This window comes from Impatiens glandulifera, chromosome 1, assembly GCF_907164915.1.
Source record: "Impatiens glandulifera chromosome 1, dImpGla2.1, whole genome shotgun sequence".
NCBI lineage: Eukaryota > Viridiplantae > Streptophyta > Magnoliopsida > Ericales > Balsaminaceae > Impatiens > Impatiens glandulifera.
In genome coordinates, this window is record NC_061862.1 from 64,734,442 (window position 1) to 64,757,395 (window position 22,954).

Below are 22,954 nucleotides of genomic sequence, written 5' to 3' on the forward strand. Positions count from 1 at the left end.
TTCTTAATTTTCAGGTGATCAAATCATGAGAAAATAACTTAGTTGATTCTGTTTGAAACACCCCTTCACGTCCTGTTTCCATTCCTTGAGATTATTTTTTCTATTTCTAATATTCCACAATGGTTACCATTTATAGGCGCTGGTGTTGCTGCTGGTATTGTAATGCCAGAGAAAGAAGAGAAATTGGTAATGATCAAGAAGGGTGATGCCCTAGTTATTCCTTTTGGATGTGTTACCTGGTGGTACAACAAGGAAGACGTTTCTTTTCTTAGGTGAAACCTCAAAAGCCCACAAAGCCGGTTCTTTCACAGATTTCTTCCTAGCAGGCACAAATAGCATCTTCACTAGCTTCTCAACAGAGTTTGTGAGCACATCTTGGGACTTGCTAGAGGATGTTGTCAAGAACCTTGTAGGCAAACAACAGGGTTGTGGCATAATCAAGGTTGATGCAAATTCCAATATGCCCGAGCCAAAGACTGGCCATCGCGAAGGAATGACCACTCAACTGTGAGAAAACTCCTTTACACGTTGACATAAAAAATGGAAGAAGAGGTGGTTGTGTCAAAATTCTATTCAATCTTATTCTGCAACAACTGGGTTATCTGCAATAAGATAACCGCAATCTTTTTCTTCTAAAAATCGTATCCTAGTATACAAATGTTTATCGAACAAAAAGAGAGTTGGAATGAGGTGCAGTGGAAGCACTCACGTGGGTCAGGATTCATAAGAATATATCCGGTTGCATGGAGAACCTTTGAAATGGTTAAAGCTGGACCCCAACCGTCTTTCAGCATCTCTAGACCAAGGTTTCCAGCTGTATCGACATTGCAGTGGAAGATACGGGTTTTAAATACCACCTGCAGCCCTGCACCCAAACTTATCAAAGGAAAACAGAAACACAAAATGACCAAATAGAAAACAGAGATTGAAGAAGAATCACAAGGTTTTGAGACTGAACCTCTACTGAGCATAGAATTGAATGAGCAGCATTACCTTGGGAGGTTTGAATGGGTAGTCACTTACTTGTAAACTCTATTTCAAGAAAGAATATACCATACCACCTTCATATGGGGTTCCTGCAAGAGAGGTTTCCAAGAGGTTTCACATCTCAGGCTAAAAAAACAACTCAGAATGGTGAAAAGAGAGTCTGAAAACAATGCGGAATATGAACTAAAGAAAGAGAACTGAATAGCATACAGAATCCAATTGGGCAAGATGACTAAGGTCCCTAAAGTTAGGGAAGTTTCTACAGCATGATTTCACTCAAGAAAGCAGATTTAGAGAGTAAAGTAAAGTTAGGGATATATATATATATATCTGGAATGGGCCATGAATGATTAGAGTGAGGATCGAAAACTCATGACATTGCTTATATCTCACCACCACAAACTGCCCGATCGATCGAGACAAAAACCTCCAAAGAATCTGTGAAGAACAAATTTCTCCCACCAGCTGACAATATGGGAAAAAAAGAATCAAAGCTTCAACGTCTTGAAGAGAGATCGATCGATCGAGATGATGGATGATGGAAAAATATCAGAAAAGAAAAGAGATAGTCTTGAATAGTACCGATTCCAAAAAAAAAAAACACCTTATGAACAATGTGAAACCCTTTCCTAGACGAGTGATTCAATTAATCCTTTTTCTGATCCGATCCGTAGCAAGAAGAAGAAGAAGAGAACAGGACAGACAGCGCAGAGAATATTTTACTTGCTTGCCGGAGGACAGAGAGAGAATCGAAAAAGAAGAATCGAAAGAAGAATAATGAAGTTTGGAAGGAGAAGGAAGAAAAATAAAGAGAATATAATTGTGTTTTGTTTGGTTTAAGGTTTTAGGATTTTTTTTTTTTTTTTCACTTGAACTGAAGAAGATTCGGTTGTGAGTATTTAAAAAAAAACATTTGGAAAAAAAATTAAATGATTGCGATGATTTTGAAGGAATAATGATTATGTTTGATAAGAAGGACTTAAAGGTATTTATATATAAAAATAAAAAATAATAATTTAAAATATATGGTATTTTAGTATTTTAATTAATGATTTGAGTGAATTGATTGATAAAAGGGGAATGAAGTGATATTTGATTTTGAATAATTTTTTTTAAAACTCATAACAAACCAGGCCTAACAAGTATGTTTTGTTTGGTTTGGTTTAGGCAATTTTATTTTTTTTCACTTTTCTTTTTCTGCATTTTTGTTAAATCAAACAAAAGTATTTCTTATTAAAAAAAACACTAGTATGATTGTACGAGATTCAGAAGTTTCTTGAGTTAGTTTGATTTTGAATTATTTTAATTAAAATCTCTCTCATATAAATTAGAAATATCTTAAAACCAAATATTAAACAACCTCCAAAGTCCAAACTATCCCTAATGTATTATGATGCAAGACTACTTTATTATTATGATGTCATTCATAATAGTGGTTTGCATTGGAAATGACTCCGAGTGAAAGAGAATTGCAAGAAAAAGGAAAGCAAAAGAGATTGTCCTCAGGCTTTATTTGGATATAAATAAAGTTGATCTATCCAATTAGAACAACAGAATGAAGTTAATTAAAATAAATAATTATTAATAATTATAATAAAATAAATATAAAATGAAAATAATATATATAATAAATAATATTATTTATAATCTAATTATAGTATAGAAAATTATAATAATAATAATAATAAATAAAATTATCATGATAAAAAAATTGAACAAAAACAATCCATAGTTATGTCATTATTTCATCGTATTATAGATTTACAAGTATATTAAAGTAAAAAGAGAACGATCTTGATTATTTTAAAGTGTTAAAATAATAATCAAAATCAAAGTTTTGATTTTCTTTATACCTTTTTTTAAGGCTTGTTTGATGTTAGTTATTTTAGTTTTTCTATTTTGATTTTTATAAATAAAATATTCTCAAATGAAAAAGTACATTATTTGTATTTTTAGTTATTTGTATTTTTAGTTAGTTGAATTATTATAATATTTTTTTATTAAATTTTTTAATTTTATAAAAAGAAAGTAAAAGTATTTTATATTTTAATTAATTAATGAAGGATCATTTCATAGTTAAAAAGAACAATGAGATGGTTATATTTTGATTAAAAATCTCTAAAAAAAAATAAGAATCAAACAACTCTTAGAGTTACTATATAAAAATCTAAGTTTAAAAATATTGTTTAATTGAAAAAATGGATTTTTTAAATATTATTTGAATTAAATTATTAATATATATTAAACAACTCAATATCAAACCAGCTAGGCTTCATATAAAGTTTGTCATCCTTTCCCTATCTCACCCCGCTAGCTCCATCAACACTTAGTTTTGGAAATTTAGACTCATTTGTTTTTTAAATAATAAATCACATTTGAAAAAAAAGAAAAAAAAAAGGTTATGAGGCCCGCCTCTCTTTAAAATATGACATATTTTTAACCATTTATGATCTTTTTGAATTCTCAATTTGATCTGAGTTCTTGCTTATTTGGGATCTAAATGACCCAAATAGCTTAATACATCAACTTGGAGAGGGATAATGAATTTGTCACGATATAGATAATCAAGATTGAAAATTTGGGATGTAAATGGTCATTTAATCCCAAGTTAAGTGAAATTGACAACAAAGAGATGAGACTAGATAGATCAATGGCTAATGGCTAAAAGTCAAAGACTAATATATTGTAATAGATACATGATATAATAGGGTATAATTGAATATATTGGAAATTTTAATGTTGATTAATTAGAGGATTTTAACGAGTTTTAAACTAAAATTTTGTTTGACTAAAAACTAAGTTAATTATTTGAGTTTTTAATTTGGTGAATTATTATAATATTTTTCTATAGTTAAAGTAAAAATAAATCAATGGTTAAGATAATGAATTAAGAAAGTGAATTCCTATAAAATTGATATATCAAATGATGCACGAGATATAATTAACCCGTATGTAGTAAACGCAAATAATAACCTTAATTTTACAAATATACAATTTTGAAAGTATCTCTAAGTTGTTTTAGACTAATACAACTCCCTCTAAATAAGCTCCTATATTGTATACAAGTTTATAATATTTTCATTAATAATTTATTTGAATAAGAATTGATAAAACAAATAATAAATTAGTAAAAGTTATTCTAAAATATTATTCAAATACAACAATCGAATTTTTTTTTATTGAAGATACATAAAGTCCAACCATATTTTCATGATAATTAGATTTCGGTACAACAATTGAATTTTTTTTTATTGAGGATACATAAATTCCAACCATATTTTAAAAAGATCCTGAATGGTCGAAAATATGTCATATTTTAAACAGAGGCGGGCCATGATCACATTATCACATGCTCATAACCCTTTTTTTTTCATTTCCAAATGTGATTTATTATTTTAAAAACAAATGAGTCTAAATTTCCAAAACTAAGTGTGATTTATTATTTTAAAAACAAATGAGTCTAAATTTGAAATTATTTGGGTTAATTATTTAATTATTTTAAATAATTAACACAAATAATTTCAAATAACCAATTTTTTTTATAAGAGTTTTAAATATACTTCCAACGGCCTTAAAGGACAATATTCATCCTATTTTTTAAACAAAATTGACAACTTATTATTTTAGAATGATGTTTCTGGACTATTTTGAGTAGACAATTATTTGCATTTATTCATTCTTTAAATGTTACTTATTATTGATAATATTCAATCTATTTGAATTTTATTTATTTTGTTAACAGGAAATTTATTTAATACTCATCATGATTTACAAATAATGTCATAATTTGAACATCTCTATTTTTATGCGGTTTAACCATTTTTTTTTGTCATCTTTACACAAAAATGGATTAATGAATTGTTTCATTTTTCAACAAAATAAGAATAAAAATACTTATAACAATTTTAATTGTTTTAATATTTGTAAAAATATATTATATTGTGTGTATTATTTTTAAAAATTTTAAATAAAAGTTTTATTGTAATTATTTGAAACAAAAAGATTGAATAAATTTCATATCATATCAAAGATTAAAAATACAAATTCTCATATATTTTCATATCTCTTTTATTTAAAAAGGTGTAAAGATTCATTAATACAATAGAATTTGCACTGACTTTATTTATGAGATTGAGATGCAAGAAAAATAAAAAATATATATTGTCTCACCAAATATTTTTCCAAAATAATGAAATAATGGGATTAGGGAGGACAATTATGAAGATTAAAGAGATAATTTTATTATTTGATATTGGTTTATTTGAATTTCTTCTATAAAAAATATTTATCATATTCATGACCTATCTTTTATTTTTTTTTTTAAATATTAGATTATTTATTTTATCAATAAAATTGTTTTAACTTTAACTTTTCTAATAAAATTAAAAAAATAAAAATAAAAATATTTTTTAATAGTTTAACTCAAATCATTTTACAAATTCACTTTTTCATCAATCAAATTTTATAATTTTAATTTTTTTTTTCTTTCTCACTCTTGTTATAATACTTTAATACTAGTATTGTGAAAATAATTGCTAGACTGATACTACATATAATAAATGTAAAAAAATATTAATACATTATTATTATTTTTGTTAAATAAAAGATTTTATCATTATTTTTCAATTAATTTATTAGACAAATCAGAAAGGAGACTTGTTTGTTTTGGTTTGGATCGTGATGAGTTTTACTTTTTGAAAAACATAATATATAGTGTTTCATCACTTTTATTTTCATTTTTTTTTATACAAACATGCAAGTAAAAAAGTTGGTTCGTTCAGAAAAAAAAAATAATCTGAACTAATACTAATGAAAACAACATTAATAGTGTAATACTTTACCTATAGTTTCTTTGTATAAATATATCAAAATATTATTATTGATCAAAATTTAAATTTACTATGTTCAAACATTTTTAAATCAATTAATTAACATTGTAGAAAAAATAATTATAAGAGTGACATAAATGGGGTGTACATCAAAGTTGTTAATTGCTTAAAATTAATATTCAAATTTATAATTAATTTTAATTACTTTTAAAATTATAGTCCATAATTTATTTATAATTCATTTTATTTTTATATTTAATTCATTTACTTATAATTTATTTTATAAATATTAATAAAAAGTGTGTTTTCTTAAGGATTTATTTGATTTGATTTATTGTCGGCGAATAAGCTGCATTACAATTAACGTTATATAATTTGCTCAAATAATCTTGAATAACGTTATATAATTTGCTCAAATTGAAATAAAAAGGCTTAGCATTTCTTTTTTTCTCCTTTTGTTCTCTCTCCAGCTACCATAAGTTGAATATTAATAAATAACTTACACATTTAATAAAAAAAAATGAATCAAACAAACCTTAAGTTTGATATTTCTCGGATGTTACTTTTATTTTGTTTATTTGAACTAAAACAATTAATATTAAATATTTATCTTCTCTCATCCATTAATATTCAACTCAACTCATGAACAAAAATAAAAGAAACTTAATATTTATCGGTTGTATTCATCGTATTTATTTTATCTCATCCATTAATATTGAACTCAAACAAATCTTTAATATATTCTCTAATTTCATAATTAGAAGTTATAATTTTGAATATTTTATTTGACTTGAACAAAATAAAAGAAAAAATTACTATTGATCCCTTAAAACCAAACCGGCCTAATTGAAAAACAAAAATTCTATATATAATTAAAAAACCAAATTTAAATTTGAGTTATAATCCTTAAATTAATTATTTAGGCACATTATGTTAGAAAAGTTGAACAGTTGATATATTAATAAAATATTTTACTATTGATTTCCTTGAAACCAAACCGATCTAATTGAAAAACAAAAATTTTAATTTTAATTAAATTCCTAAATTAATTATTTAAACATATTATATTAGGTCAGAAGAGTTGATTAATAAAACATAAAATGATTAGTTAAATTAGTTAATGATTTTTATTGTTTTTCTATATATAAATAATGTTACGTAAATAATAAGTTAACGGTATTAGAAAATTATTAAGACATAATTTTGTTTTTTATAATTTTAACAATAAAGTTCCCAAAATTGTATGTATGAAAGAAGAGATCGGAAATTCAAATTGGCCCCAATAAAAATTTCAATATGATAATAAATTATTTTTTTTATTATTATAAGTTTTTTTTAACACAAAATTATCCTTATTTATTAATGAAAAAAATATTATAGCATATTTTAAATTTATAACTTTAATAAAGATTAAGTAGTTTTTATGTTATTTATTTATGATAGTGAGAGATGAAAAAAATACATAAATTGTCCCATTAAATATTTTTTCAAAATAAAGAAGTAAAGAGAGGGAGAGATGAAGTCAATAGTACAATTTTATAAAGATTAAAGAGATAATTACATTATTTGATATTGAGTTATTTTAATTACTTTTTATAAAAAATAATTTATCATATTCTAAAATTAAAATAGAATATTATATTATGCTTACTATAAAACATAAATGAGATAAACTATATATTGAAATATTGTCAATTATAAATTTATCAGTTATACTTTGCAAACACTTATAAGTGCCTAACAACACCATGGTGAGTAAGATTATATTATCTTAATTTTGTACAAAAAGGGCATCTAATAAATAAGTATTAATCATATATTGCAATGATTGGTAGACTCTTCTCAATAAATTGGTCTTAATAATAAAAATTTTAAAAAATAATTTGAGATTTTAATTTGATTAATTTTTAGAGAAACTTATATTTTGGATAAAAAAAAATATCAATAAATTTTATATTGAATTAAATTAAGTTTTAAAATGTTATGATATCTATACTTGTATCCTGATAAATTATTAGGTGAAAAAAAAACAAAAGAAGATAATATATATTAGAAAATTTAAAATATTTTTCTTTTATTTTTCTAAAATTTAAATTCTAAATATAAAAAATATTAAATAAACACCTTTTTCTTTAATCAATATTATTTGGCTAATTATGCATATTTGAAAAAAAGAAGAAATAGAAAATGATTAAAAATTTCGTACCTTATGGTCATGTCTTTTCCTCATGAACATGATCACTTCTGCAGAGATCACATAAGGGATAGTTTGGTGGTTCATATTTGGTTTTCAGGAAATTTTTAATTTGTAAACAAAAATATTGTTTAATAAAATAAAGAAATTAATTGAGATTTGATAAATTGAATTATTAAAAAATATTTAAATTTATTTAAGATTTTAATTAAATAATTTAAACATAAAAATAATAATATGATAGAAATTTTTGTTTAAAAACAAATAATTTAAAATCAAACTAACTCAAGAAACTTTTAAATCTCTTAGGCCTCGTTTGGTATGGGTTATTTGGATAAATCCTGGGTTTTTTTTCCAAATAACCCTTGTGTGATGAAAATGATAAAAAACCAGATTTTTTTATTTTTATTCCTATTATACCCCTCCCTCTCTCCCCCTCTCTCCCCCTCTCTCTCCCCTCTCTCTTCCTCTCTCTTCCTCTCTCTTCCTCTATATATATATAATAAAATAATATTATATTAAATAAAATTTTAAATATAATAAAATAAATATTAAAAAACTATATATATATATATATTAATATTAACTTTTATTAATATATAAATAATTTTTTTATAAATACTTATAAATAACTACTATTATAATTCAAATATTACATAAAATAATAATAGATTATAATTTTATTTATATTGTATATTTATTTTTATTTAATATAATTAATATAATTTTTTTACATAAAACTAATATTATAAATATTTTTATTTAAATATATGTCAATTTATTTTCTAACATAATTATTTATTTACATTATTTAAAATTTAAATAATATATTAGATAATATAGAATGTTATAATTTTATTTATATTTTAAATTTATTTATATTTAATATAATTTTTTAAAATAAATGAATTTATTAATTTAATTTATATGAAAATAAATTTTATAATGTAATAAAATAATATATATATATATATATTTATAAATATAAAATAAAATATTTAAGTAAGGATAATATGGGTATTTTAATTAATAAAAGTGTTGATTTGATTGATAATGGGATGGTTGAGTTTTGGGATAAACTTGGGTTTTATCCCAAAAACCCAAAGATGAAACGAGGCCTTAATATCATATCATATGAGTCTTTTTTATTTATTATTTATTTATTATTATTATAGGAAATCATGTTGTTTAATTGATTTAACAAAATGCAGAAAATAAAATTCTAAAATTTTAAACCAAACAAAACATTATATTCTCTTTATTGTTGTTTCTTCAGTGAAAGTGAAAGAAAATTAAAGTCTAAAAGCCTCGTCCTCATGTCGAATTCCAAAATCCAGCGAGAAGCATTCTATTCACTTTAATGCTGTTCTTCTTTTCCGATTCTCTGTCTCTGTCATTCGGCCAGGTGCGCAAGCAAGCAAGCAGAAGTTGAGATTTATTGATCAGCATTCATTCTTCTCCAAATCTGGCCGGCCAGCCGGTAACTTCTTCTTTCTTCTGATCGATCGAGTGAATAGCAGAAGTTGATTTAATGGGTTACTTTTGATTAATTGCTCAAATTTTTCCTTCAAAGTATAGAGATTTTTTTATCGGGTTTTTTGATTCATGATTAACCTAACAGAATGGTATAACAAAACAGCCTAATTTGACAATTTGATTGATAAAGTTCATATAATTTGAAATACTACAATGTTTTCGAATGACATGTGAATTGAAATGAAAGTAGAATTTAAAAGCTAAGGTGTTTAATGCATTTTTTTTGTGCCAATGTAAGTTAATTAACACCAACTGGAATTATGAGTTTTATTCATTCCTCTCTCTCTCTATATCTCTCTATATATTTAGTTTTCATTTGAATTTCCTGAATGTTGATTACTATCTCTTGTAGACTTGTAGTATCATCGGAAGACTTAATTACCTGAGATCTAAATGATGTTGAGTTATTTATGTCATGTTTTAGGTTGCAATAGATGCCTAAAGAACTCACCAGATAACTATGTTTCATATGTTAAAAATTATCTAATATCCCATATCAAACAATTTTTTTTTCATTCATGTGCAGTTACATAAAATTAATTATGTCAAACTATACACATAATCGAAGATGAAGTTGGAGAAGAGATCAATTTGTCTTTCCCAACTTCTGGATGGAGAGGGAATTTGGTGAGGAAATGACTTGGCATCACCTTCATTAGTTGGAAAATATAAAAGTGGGAGGAAAGAGAGAAAAGAGAGAAATTATTTGATTTTTTTCAGCGAATAAAATTATGTCAAGTCATTTTCTCACCAAATTCCCTCACCTAATCATTTCTCATTTATATATATATATATATATATATATATATATATATATATATATATATATATATATATATATATATATATATATATTATCATAAATATATATCAATTTATTTAATATTTAATTTATAATCTTTTAAATTAAATTTACAGGTATAGAGGCTTTTGAGAGGATAACAACTCTTTCGGTAGGATTGAACTTAAAAATATTGCTGCTCACTATGTACAATGTGAATGTGGATAGGGAAAATAAATGGATCCACACTCTTAGCATCCTCACTAGTTTTACACCGGTAATAGGAGCTATTCTATCCGATTCAATTCTAGGTCGTTTCAGGACCATTATATTAGGATCTTTTTTCACGTGCGGTTGGTAAGTTTTAATAATCAAATATATTGTAATAACTAATATTTTATTTACATATATATTATATTAACTAATACATATATATTGTTATTGAAATTATGACAGAGAAGGATCACAATGACTATAATTGCATCGATTCCCGGTCTCCACACTCTTAAATGTTCCGATGATGAGCACACATGCACAGACCCTAGGAACTTATGGGTTCTAATAGCAGGACATAGTTTGTTAGTTATTGGCTCGGGCAATTTTAGGGCGTCGACGTGTCTCAAATTTGGCGTCGAGCAGTTCGACTCCAAAACTAGGGTGGGAAAGAAGAGCCTGACCAATTATTTTAACTGGCATTACATAATTTATACCCTAGTCTCTGGCATGGGAGGCATTGGAGTTACAAAAATCCAGGATAGGAATTGGGTCCGGGGTTTCACTCTACCTCTACCGGTCGTCTTATGTTTCGTCTTATGTTTGTATCAATAGTGTTTTTCTAATGGGAGAAAAACACTATTTACATAAAAACAAGAAGGAAGCATAATTTTTTTTAAGTTATCCAAGTATTATGTGCGGCTTGGATTAAGCAAAAATTAAGACTTCTCCCGACTAATGACTATTATGATCAGCCGACCATGGGAGGCACTCCGTCGTCACCACACAGACTTAACTATCATTTAAGATAACATCAAATTAATTTATCAAGGTAGCGTTTGGTACATGGTACAAATTATATAGGGTATAAGTTATATAGAGGTATAAATTGTAACGAGATATAAATAACATATGTTAGTATAAGTTGCATATGTTATTGATGTTTGATATGAATTATGAGAAATGATATAAGTTGTATATGGTTTATAAATTTTGGTTTGTTATATAGTATAAGAATGTTGTATAAATATTGATTTAAAATTATTATTATTATTTATTTATATTATAAACAATATTGTATATTATTATTATAAATTATTGTATTGTTATTATTTAATAATTAATGTATTTTTAATTAAAATATAAAAAATTAATTATAATATAAATAATAAATTATGTTTATTTAATTTAAATATTATTAATAACTGTAATAAAATAAACTAAAATAAAAATATTATTTATAATATAAGTAAATATAGAAAATTATAATTAATAAATTTATCCTTATTAAATTAAATAAATATTTTTTAATTAAAATATTGAATTATTTTAAATATATATGTATTAAAAATATTTATATATAATAATAATATTAAAACTAAATAAAATATATTTAATATATTATATAATAATAAGTTATATATAATATTAATAAAGAGGATAATGAGAAATTAAAAATTAAATGATATAAGAATAATGTTTAACTTAGAAAGACTAGTTATTATTTTATTCTCAGTATAAATTATGTAGAGATAAAATTTATACCGATATTAAAAATATAAAAAATACTATATATTAAAACACTGTTAGTATAGTTTATATTATACTAATAATATAATACCCTTTTATACCACCAACCAAACATGTCCCAATTATATATATATATATATATATATATATATATATATATATATATATATATATATATATAATTTGAGACTGAATTTTAGTTTTAGTTGTTATAGAAGTTAATTAATTGAATGAACTACTTAATTAACCAATTATTATAGCTTTTATGAATAAAGATGAAATAATAAGAAATGTAGATATCCAAACATAATCTCATGCTCAGCAATTAACCTAACTAACTAGTTAGGTATAAACCTTATAACTAAGTCATCTTTAGCTCTTCAGTTAAATGATCATAGGGCTATGTAACTGCTTAATTGTTCTTGAAATTCTTTTATAATATATATATATAATGATACTTAATTTTTAAATTGTCCGGGTTGTCGGGTCGAGAACTGTGGTTAATTTAGATATATATGTGAGAATAAATGGATACTTGGGTCGGATTGTGGGTTGACCCACCCATAAACTTAAAACGGTTAAAAATAAAATTAAAAATACTATAGGTATGGTTCGAACTCAACCTAATAAAATAAGTAAAACCTTATATATATAATGATGCTTAATTTTTAAAATGTCAAGATTGTCGGGTCGAGAGCTGTGGTTAATTTGGATATATATGTGAGAGTAAATGGATACTTGGGTCGGATTGTGGGTTGACCCGCCCATAAACTTAAAACGGTTAAAAAGAAAATTAAAAATACTATAGGTATGGTTTGAACTTGCAACCTAACAAAATAAGTAAAACCTTTTAACCAACTAGACTAATAACTCTTTATATTTTAAATTCAACACCAAATTTGATGAACGCGGAACATTTTAACAATATAAGTTCAACTTTTTAACTAACTAATCTCTATATATATAATGATGCTTAATTTTTAAAGTGTCCGGATTACTGGGTCGAGAGCTGTGGTTAATTTGGATATATATATGAGAGTAAATGGATACTTGGGTCAGATTGTGGGTTGACCCGCCCATAAATTTAAAACGGTTAAAAATAAAATTAAAAATATTATCACATTTTTACCATAATATTTTTTTTCATGATTTTTTATATTATTACTCGTGCAAATGCACGGAATACATGCTAGTGTTAATAAGAATCTCAGTCTTAATTTGTGAGGGACGAATCTACGTACAGATTCGGTTGGCTGAAGCTCACCTAGAAAAAAATAAAAAATAAAAAAATATTTTTTTACGGTTCAAATTTGACTATAACCGTTAATTTTTAAATTTTTTTATATATTCCAATGTATTTTATATAATTATTAAAAAAATGATAAAACTTACATTTATCCACTAATTTTATTCAAAATTTTTTGTTATTATTTTAAATCTATCCCAATTTTTTTTAAGCCCACCACAATCCTAATTCTTAGATAAATCTCTATCCCATCATGTTCAGTTGACGACTCTAGGGTCTTCTCAAACATGGAATTCATTTAAGTAATAATAACTAGTTAGTATAACTGGTAATGATTCACTAGTTTTGCAATTTAGAATAGTAATTGTTTTTTCTCTTATTTATTTATTTATTTATTTATTTATTTATGTGGATAGAAAATGTTATTCAAACATTTAATCTGGATTTCTCTCTTTTTTGAACTAATCATTTATTATCATTTTGTTATAGGTTTCTCAATAAAGGTTCAATAATTGGAGATGGAGATGAATTTAATTTGGATGGAACGAGATCAAATAAATGGACATTAAGGACCATTGAAGTTAAAAAATTACTTCACATACTTCATTTTTTTTACTACCATCTTCTTTTTCTCCCAACATTGGTTATTAACATTTACATGGTGGCTTAAATACATATATGATGAACCACCATCAAATTCCATTCACGATTCTCCCTCTATTTCTGAACAGCATTCCCGTTATCACGGTTTTACTATCGATCATATTTTATGATCGGGTTGTTGTTCATCTTTTCAATAGGTTGACCCGCGTCACACTCCTCCGTAAGATTGTGGTTGGATTTGCATTTCTTTTTTATCGATGGTGGTGGCAACCGTAGTGGAGGGTGTCTCACGTGCATTGTTAGCACATGGAGCGGCTGTAAGGATTTCTGCGTTTTGGCTCACTCCCCAACTGGTATTTGTGGGCATCGCTAATGCCATTGGAGTAATTGGGAAAATGAAATTTTTAATGAGGAATGCCCGAAAAATATGTGTACACATTCCACATCCCTTGTATATTTAAATCAAACAATGACTCAATGTTTCAGTATCGGATTATTCGAAGTTTGCGACCACTAGTTCTCTGGAAAACTCTATGTAGTTTATTTTTATATATTGTTAGCTATAATAATCTACGTAAATCTGTCGTGTAAATATCAACCTCGAGTTCCTCATTCTCCTGCCGAGTTAGATTTACCTGGTGCTGCTACACACTTTCAGCACAGATCTTCTAATAATGAACGGGGGACGACGACGAAAGAATTGTCTCAGGTGACGATCGTGGATCCGGAGGAGGGGAGGCGGTAGATGGTGCGAGCGTTGATCATCATCATCGCACGGGTCTTTTTATTATTTGTTTTATTTTATTAAGTTTGGTAGCTAAATTTTTAATTTTTTTAGGTATTTTAGTCAACATTTTTATATATAGTTACCTACCTATATTTTTATTATGAAATGGAATGCTTCTATCTTCCTTCCTTCAATAATAGTGATGAAACTGTAAACAGAGTAGCAGATCTCATGATGTGGTTGAGTTCTTTTTTATTTTAATCTTTTGCTACTTTTCTGCTCCATAAGAAAGACAAATAATGGTTATGGAACTTATATTGGTTATGTTTAACCTTTTGCCTATTTTACCTTACAAAGGTCAAAAAGAAAGAAACAAAAATCTTAAATGAAGTATGAATGAAAGAAATTTTAACAAAGTGCTACAATCACACAAGATAAATGCAGTCAAAACAAATATTTCTTAACAAAAACACCATAAACACCATTTTTGCACTATATTTCAAGGTTTAAAAACAACTCCAATAATAATTTGATCACAAAATACTATCAAAAACTTAAATCCATAGAAATTATGTTTGACATCTTCAAATCTGAGCATTTTGACCCTGAAGAAGTCCATCCCGAATCTGCGAAGCAATATCCCTAACTGCCCCGGGTCCATGTGGAATGAAAACAGCCTTAGATTTAGAAGAAGCTCCGATCTCTTTCATTGTGTCAAAATATTGTGTCACAAGAACCATGTCCATCACGTCTTTAGCGGTTGTACCAGGAACATTCTCGGAGAATGCAACCACACTATCTCTAAGACCGTCAACGATGGCTTGTCTCTGCCTAGCGATACCGAGTCCAGATAAGTACTTCGATTCTGCTTCTCCTTCAGCTCGTTTTATTTGCAGTATTTTCTCTGCTTCTGCCTTTTCAGTCGCAGCCACCCTAAGTCTAGCAGCTGTTTTATTTCACATACACATTTTCATGTTCATTATGATCAAGGAAAAACTATAAAAAAAAAATCTATATATACAAATGAAACAAAAGGTTACAAAATAAAATTTGTATACCAAAATATGATAATCCAAAAATATCACAATTTTGAGAAATTTAGATCATGATTTAATAAATAATTTAATCATAATACACAGAAAGTCTATACCAAATGATATACAACCTTAACCTATAATTTGGACCATGATCAAATAAATAATTTGATCATAAAATAAATCAAAATAAACTAAAACCACACTCTATTATGCTCGTAATCCATACAAAATCATAAAACAAACACAAATTAAAAAGAAGTTATTTTCAGTTTTAATTTTGGTAATTTTCCAATTAGATAGTGATTGTGATAAAATTCTGGTTTTCAAAATAAATTAAGAAAATAAAACCAATAAAATCAATTATCAATAACAAGCGTGAATACTCACCTGCATTTATCTCGTTCATTGCCCTCTTCACCTGTGCATCTGGCTCAATATCGACAATTAGAGTTTGGACAATTTCGTACCCGTAAGCAGACATAGCCTACAAAGATTGTAATGGAAAATAAAAGCATGTTTCAGCCATAGAACTTTTATTTTCCTTGAAATAAGATGATGTTATTACCTTGGCAAGTTCTCTTTCAACAGATTCAGCTATCTCATTCTTCTGTTCAAATGCAGAATCCAATTCCATCTTTGGAACGCTAGCTCTAATAACTGAAATTCATACAGAAACAAGGAGGGTAACATTTAATAAGTATATATAATAGTTATACAAAAAGCTATGTAGCATCCTGTTTGAGCCTTACCATCAAAAACATAGGCCTGAATTTGTTCTTTAGTATTACTGAGTTTGTAGAAAGCATCAGAAGCTTTGTCTGCCAAAGCATGATATTGAATAGATGCAACAACCGTCACAAAAACATTATCCTGAAACAAACATACAAGTTTAATAACGAATTTCAAAAGATTATTATACAGAAACATAACAACATTACACCTTCGTTTTAGTTTCGCAGCGAACGTCAATCTGCTGTACACGAAGAGATAAAGTTCCAGCTAATTTGCAACCTAAACACCAAGGTAAACAGTGACACCCTGGATTAAGTATGTCATCAAATCTCCCAAATTGTTCCTTAACAGCAACAGTGGACTGATCCACCTGAACACAACAAAGTTTCTGCCCCATCACTCAACCCTACAGACAAGATGATTATATAAATTGTATTATGAAGGTTCATATTCTCAACATGACAAAACATATAAAGGTACATGTATCAAATAGAAGTACACAACGATCATCAACCATGTTTCTACTATAAACCCTAAGGTAAAGTCAGTCAAAATCATATATCGTGGATGAGATTTAAGCACGATTAAATCTTTAAGACGCGCATAAACAACTGGATTGATAATCCAAGGAAAGGAAAATAGATCGACCTAATGAACAAAATTATCCACACAAAAAATGGCGACCGGATTTCAATATTTCAACAGCGGAAGAATCTTCAGTTCACGGCACAATGAACAGTCAAACAGAAAGTTCTCCAACTGATCCGAATCAACTGATTTGCAAAAAGAAAAGTGATATTCCATTGAAACGAACATGATGGAAAAGACAAAAATATATACAAATTTGAGATCAATAGAACGCGTATAGATCCAGGGGCAAGCGTTTACCGTCAGGCGATAATCGTAAATCAACCACGGTTATGCAGAGAGAGAGATGTGCCCCCATAATATATATACTTCTTTTTAAAATAATATAAATTAATAATATTATATTTAATATGTTTTTAATTTAAATTATAATACATGGGAGTATCCAGAACTATTAAGATTGTGAAAATAGTGATAATTGAGATTTATGACAAGTTTAACTAAATATGAAAAATATAAAATATTTGTTTCACTTAAGAGTTGGTTTAATTTTTTTTCCATCCTTTTAACTTTAACATTTAAAAGTGTCTTATGTGAAAGAAGAACTGGCCAAATATCATACAAAAGGACCGGTAATAAATATATCAGACTTTATTTCAAATTATTTTATCGAAAACTCCTATGTTAACATACTTTACAAAAATCAGAAAAAAGAAACAAAAATCATAAGTGAATTATGAATGAAAAAGTTTTAACACAAGAAAAATACAGTCCAAACAAAATATTTCTTTAAAAAAAATCACCACAATCATCATATTTGCACTATATTCCAAGGTTTTAAACAAAACTCCAATAGTAATTCTATCAGAAAAAAAAAAAAAATACTATCAAAACATTATAACTAAGTTTGCCATCTTCAAATATGAGCTTGAGCTTGTTGACCCTGAAGAAGTCCATCCCAAATCTACAAAGTAACATCCCTAACTGCCCCCGGATTCATGTGGTATGAAAACAAAAGAAGATTTAGAAGAAGGTCTGATCTCTTTCATTGTGTCAAAATATTGTCTCACAACAACCATGTTCATCACATCTTTAACAGTTGTACTAGGAACATTCTCCTCGGAGAATGCAATCACACTGTCTCTAAGACCATCAACGATTAAGGGTGTTCAATATTTGGTCTGAACCGAATATCCGACCGAATTCGAAATTTATTTTCGGTTTTCGAATTGAATTTCGAACCAATTTGAATTCAAATACGGTTTTCGAATTGATTTTCGAGTTACCGAAAACCGAATTCATTTTTTTATTATTTATTTTTCCAAACTTAGTTTAAGAAAAAGTTCAAAATAATCAAATTAAAATATTTTGAACTCAAGATTTAATAATAAAAAGGAAGGTAACAAAAGCATTAGTGGTTTAATGGTAGAATGGTACCCTGCCATGATACAGATCCGGGTTCAATTCTCGGCTGATGTAATTTATTTTGAGTTATGCTAATTTCAAAGAATAAAAAAAAATTTCGGTTTGAATTCGAAATTTGAACCGAATATCAAATTCGAATTCAGTTCGGTTTAATTAAAATTTATTCGAATTCGGTCCGGTTTTCGAATTGGCTAAAATAAATAAAAATTTGAATAAACCGAAACGAGGAACTCGAAAACCGAACCGATGAACACCCCTATCAACGATGACTTATCGCTACGATACCGAGTCCAGATAAGTACTTCGATTCTACTTCTCCTTTAGCTCGTTTTATTTGTAGTATTTTCTCTACTTTTGCCTTTTTAGTCGCAGTTACACTAAATCTAGCAGCTGTGTTTATTTCACATACACATTTTCATGATGAAATGTTCATCATGATCAAGGAAAATGTGTAAAAGAAAATATATATATACAAATGAAACAAAAGGTTACAAAATAAAATTTGTATACCAAAATATGATAATAAAAAATATTACAATTTTAAGAAATTTGAATCATGATTTAATAAATAATCAAATGATGATGCAAACAAATTCTATACCAAATGAAATACAAACTTAACCTATAATTTGGACCATGATCATAGAGATAATAATCTGATCATAAAATAATTTAAAATAAAGTAACTATAAAGACACATAAAGTAACTATAACGACACTATAATAAAATTTGTATACCAAACTATGATAATCAAAAATATTACAATTTTAAGAAATTTGAATCATAATTTAACAAATAATCAAATGATGATGCAAACAAAGTCTATACCAAATGAAATACAAACTTAACATATAATTTGAACCATGATCATAGAAATAATAATCTGATCATAAAATAATTTAAAATAAAGTAACTATAAGGACACTATAATTATGATCGTAAACCATACAAAATAATATAATAAACGCAAAAAAAAATAAAATTACTTTCAGTTTTAACTATGGTAATTTTCTAATTAAATAGTGACTGTGATAAAATTTTCGTTTCAAGATAGACTAAAAAATATAATCAATAATATTTATATGCATTTATCTCATTCATTGCTCTCTTCACATGTGCATCTGGCTCAATATCTTCAATTAGAGTTTGGAAAATTTCATACTGTAAGCAGCTGATCATAAAATAATTTAAAATAAAGTAACTATAATGACACTATAATTATGATCGTAAACCATACAAAATAATATAATAAACGCAAAAAAAATAAAATTATTTTCAGTTTTAACTATGGTAATTTTCTAATTAAATAGTGACTGTGATAAAATTTTCGTTTCAAGATAGACTAAAAAATATAATCAATAAAATCAATTATCAATAACAAGTGTGAATATTTATATGCATTTATCTCATTGCCCTCTTCACATGTGCATCTGGCTCAATATCTTCAATTAGAGTTTGGAAAATTTCATACCCGTAAGCAGACATAGCCTACAAAGATTGGAATGGAAAAGAAAAGCATGTTTCAGCCATGGAACTTTAATTTTCCTTGAAATAAGATGATGTTAATACCTTTGCAAGTTCTCCTTCAACAGATTCAGCTATCTCATTCTTCTGTTCAAATGCAGAATTCAATTTCATCCAGTGTCGGCCTAATATGTTTGAAGGCCTTGTGCAAGATATCAAATGCGGCCCTAAGTACTTTAATAAAAGAAAAATACCAAAACTACAAACATAATATCATAAATAAATATCTACGCATACCAACAATTAAGATCACAACAACAAAAAGATAAAAAAAAACAAGGCAAATTTTATGGTAAAGCTTATTGAATTTACTTCAATAACAAATGCTCTTGTTACATTGTCTTCAAAAGGAATGACCAAAAGTCTGAAATCTTTTACAAAGACACGACATGCAATACAATTCTACTAGAATTTTACCAATTTGAATCAGCCAATGCAATACTATTTCTTCTTTGGAAACACTGGATCAATATACAATTCAACATCAATTTCTTTGGCACAATTCAACGCATTCTCAAACCCTACTTCTCTGTACTCTCTAAAGAATGCAATAAGTGCCTTCACACTACCCATTGCTACATCAATCCGCATATTTTCAGACTGCAATTGTTTACTGACAATATTTACTTTAGCCAAGATATTATACCAGATAACTATACCTACAATAAACTCAAATTTTCCAAGTTCATAATTTGCTAGACACTTGGCTTCACTTTTAATACCAAAATCTGTTGTTTTCTCAGCAAGATGATGTAAAGGTTCTCTTATTTCAGGAGCTTGAGTAATTATTGCCTTCACACTAACAACTCTGCTTTCCCACCGTGTTGTCGATAATGATTTCAAGGTGTAACCTTTTTATGATATATTTTCTCTCAAAATATCCCACCTTTTAGTAGAGTATGCAAATAAGGTATAAATACGTTGAACAATTCCAAACAACTCTTCAGCTTTTTGACAAGAGTTGCAACATTAGATAATGTCAAATTGAGAGAATGTGCAGCACAAGGTGTATAAAATGCTCTAGGATTAATGTCTAGTAGTTTTCTTTGTACACTTTTATGTTTCCCCTTCATGTTTGATCCATTATCGTAGTCTTGCCCTCTGACATCATCAATATCAAGACCAATATGGTGTAACACATTCTTTAATTCTTCAAACAATCCTTGACCTGTTGTATCATTCACAACCAAAAATTGCAAAAAATTCTTGTACCTTTATTGGAACCGTGGAGACATCAACACACCTTATTATCAATGTCATTTGTTCTTTCTTACTTATGTTAGGAGTACAATTGAGTATTACTGAAAAATAGTTGGCTTCTTTTATTCTTTTCAGGATTGTACCTTTGATTTTAGTAGCTATCAAGAGTATCAACTCGTTTTGAATTTTGTGACTGAGATAATGAAACTAAATTTCATGATTTTGTTTTCTTCGTAAATACTTCTTCAAGGTCGAATCCCATTCAGCAACCATTTCAACTAAAGCCATAAAATTTACATTGCTTTCATCATAAATCTTCTCATTAGTTCCACAAAACGCCAAGCTTTGTTTAGCTAAATATTTTAGGACTACAAACAATCTTTGTAGTATCTTTCGCCAATTTGTAGTCTCTAATTTGATTTGATCCTGCAAAACTTTATCTATTACTTGATTAGTTTCTAGTCGTTCACGTAACTCAACCCAAATCAATTATAAAGTTATATGGTCTGAACTTCGTTCATGTTGCATCAAACTTTGAGAAAGGTGCCCCCAATCCCTTATTCCATCATGTGTTAACTGGGAAAGTTGTCGTTTGGTCTTGAAGACTTTACAACAGAAGCAAAATACTCTATCAAGATCCTTACAATACACAAGTCAATCTCAATGATGCTTCTGCCCTTTTGATAAGTGCATAGTATAGAATTCAGATGTGAAACGCATGTTATTTGATCCATTTTTCGGATCTTTTCCTGTCAGCACATCTCTTAGAGGACCTTTTTTTCACCAATGAATCCCTCAATTTAGGAGCAAGATTATCCCAATTTTTAGGATCAAAGATGTTGAGAATATCATCATTCCCTTCCAAACCAGGCTTCATAGTTTCTTCTACATTAACATCAATATCTACTTCAAAAGGTTCCTCCATTTGATTCTCTATATTTTCTTCTAAGCCAATATCAACATCTTCCTCAAAAAGTGTTTGAGTCTCCATTGATTGCTCCACATTTTCTTCTACACCAACATTAATGTCTACATCTACCCCTATATCCCCTGAACATTGTGTTTCGTTCCCTTTATTGAAAACAAATTTATCCATAGCCCCTGATTGACTTCGAATAAATTTGTCTCGTTCCTTTATTCTTTTGCGTTTGGAACTACCCGATTCATGCTTTCTTATAGTTATAAGAGTCATTCTAACATTTCAAATTTCATCACATTAATAAACATAGTTGACAAATGACAATGACAATAAAATAAATTGTGATAAAAGAATAATGAATTGATTTTTAAAATTGCAATGATTAAAGCTAAAATCCAAGAAGTAGAGATTACCAACAATTGAGGAGATGAGACGATAGTCGAACGTCGGAGTTTGGAGAGAGGACGGGGTTGGACTTTGGAGATAACCTTCGGGTGGTCACAATTCACAAATCGGGTGCTTGCCGCTTGGGTGTGTGGTGTTGGAGTGGATGGGTTTAGCTAGCCGACCCTAGGGTTGAGCCTCATTTTTTTAATATATATCATATATATATATCTAATTTTATATATATATATATATGTATATATTTTTTTTGGTGGCCCTACATTTTTGTGGCTCCATGCAAGTGCACATTTTGCACCGCCAATGGGTCGACCCTGATTCCATCTTTGGAATGCTAGCTCTAATGACTGAAATTCATACGGAAACAAGGATGGTAACATAAAGTTATGTAGCACCACCTCTTTAAGTCTTATCATAAAAAACATAAGCCTCAATTTGTGCTTTAGTAATACTGAGCTTGCAAAAGCACGATACTGAATA

General features: G+C 27.3%; 2 protein-coding genes and 1 pseudogene across 2 annotated transcripts; all 3 read right to left on the bottom strand.

The window, feature by feature from the left end:
- Positions 1-579: 579 nt before the first annotated feature.
- On the bottom strand, positions 580-14,298 carry LOC124930321 (constitutive photomorphogenesis protein 10-like). Its single transcript, XM_047470680.1, has 3 exons — positions 14,211-14,298; positions 710-865; positions 580-602 (listed from the first exon to the last, which is right to left on the bottom strand). The coding sequence occupies exons 1-3, from the start codon at positions 14,296-14,298 to the stop codon at positions 580-582; spliced, it is 267 nt and encodes an 88-aa protein (XP_047326636.1).
- A 710-nt stretch (positions 14,299-15,008) lies between these two features.
- On the bottom strand, positions 15,009-16,812 carry LOC124930332 (hypersensitive-induced response protein 1-like). Its single transcript, XM_047470687.1, has 5 exons — positions 16,624-16,812; positions 16,433-16,553; positions 16,249-16,340; positions 16,032-16,167; positions 15,009-15,592 (listed from the first exon to the last, which is right to left on the bottom strand). The coding sequence occupies exons 1-5, from the start codon at positions 16,810-16,812 to the stop codon at positions 15,231-15,233; spliced, it is 900 nt and encodes a 299-aa protein (XP_047326643.1). The 3' UTR covers positions 15,009-15,230.
- Positions 16,813-17,919: 1,107 nt separating this feature from the next.
- LOC124930342 lies at positions 17,920-22,345 on the bottom strand (annotated as a pseudogene).
- Positions 22,346-22,954: the final 609 nt, after the last annotated feature.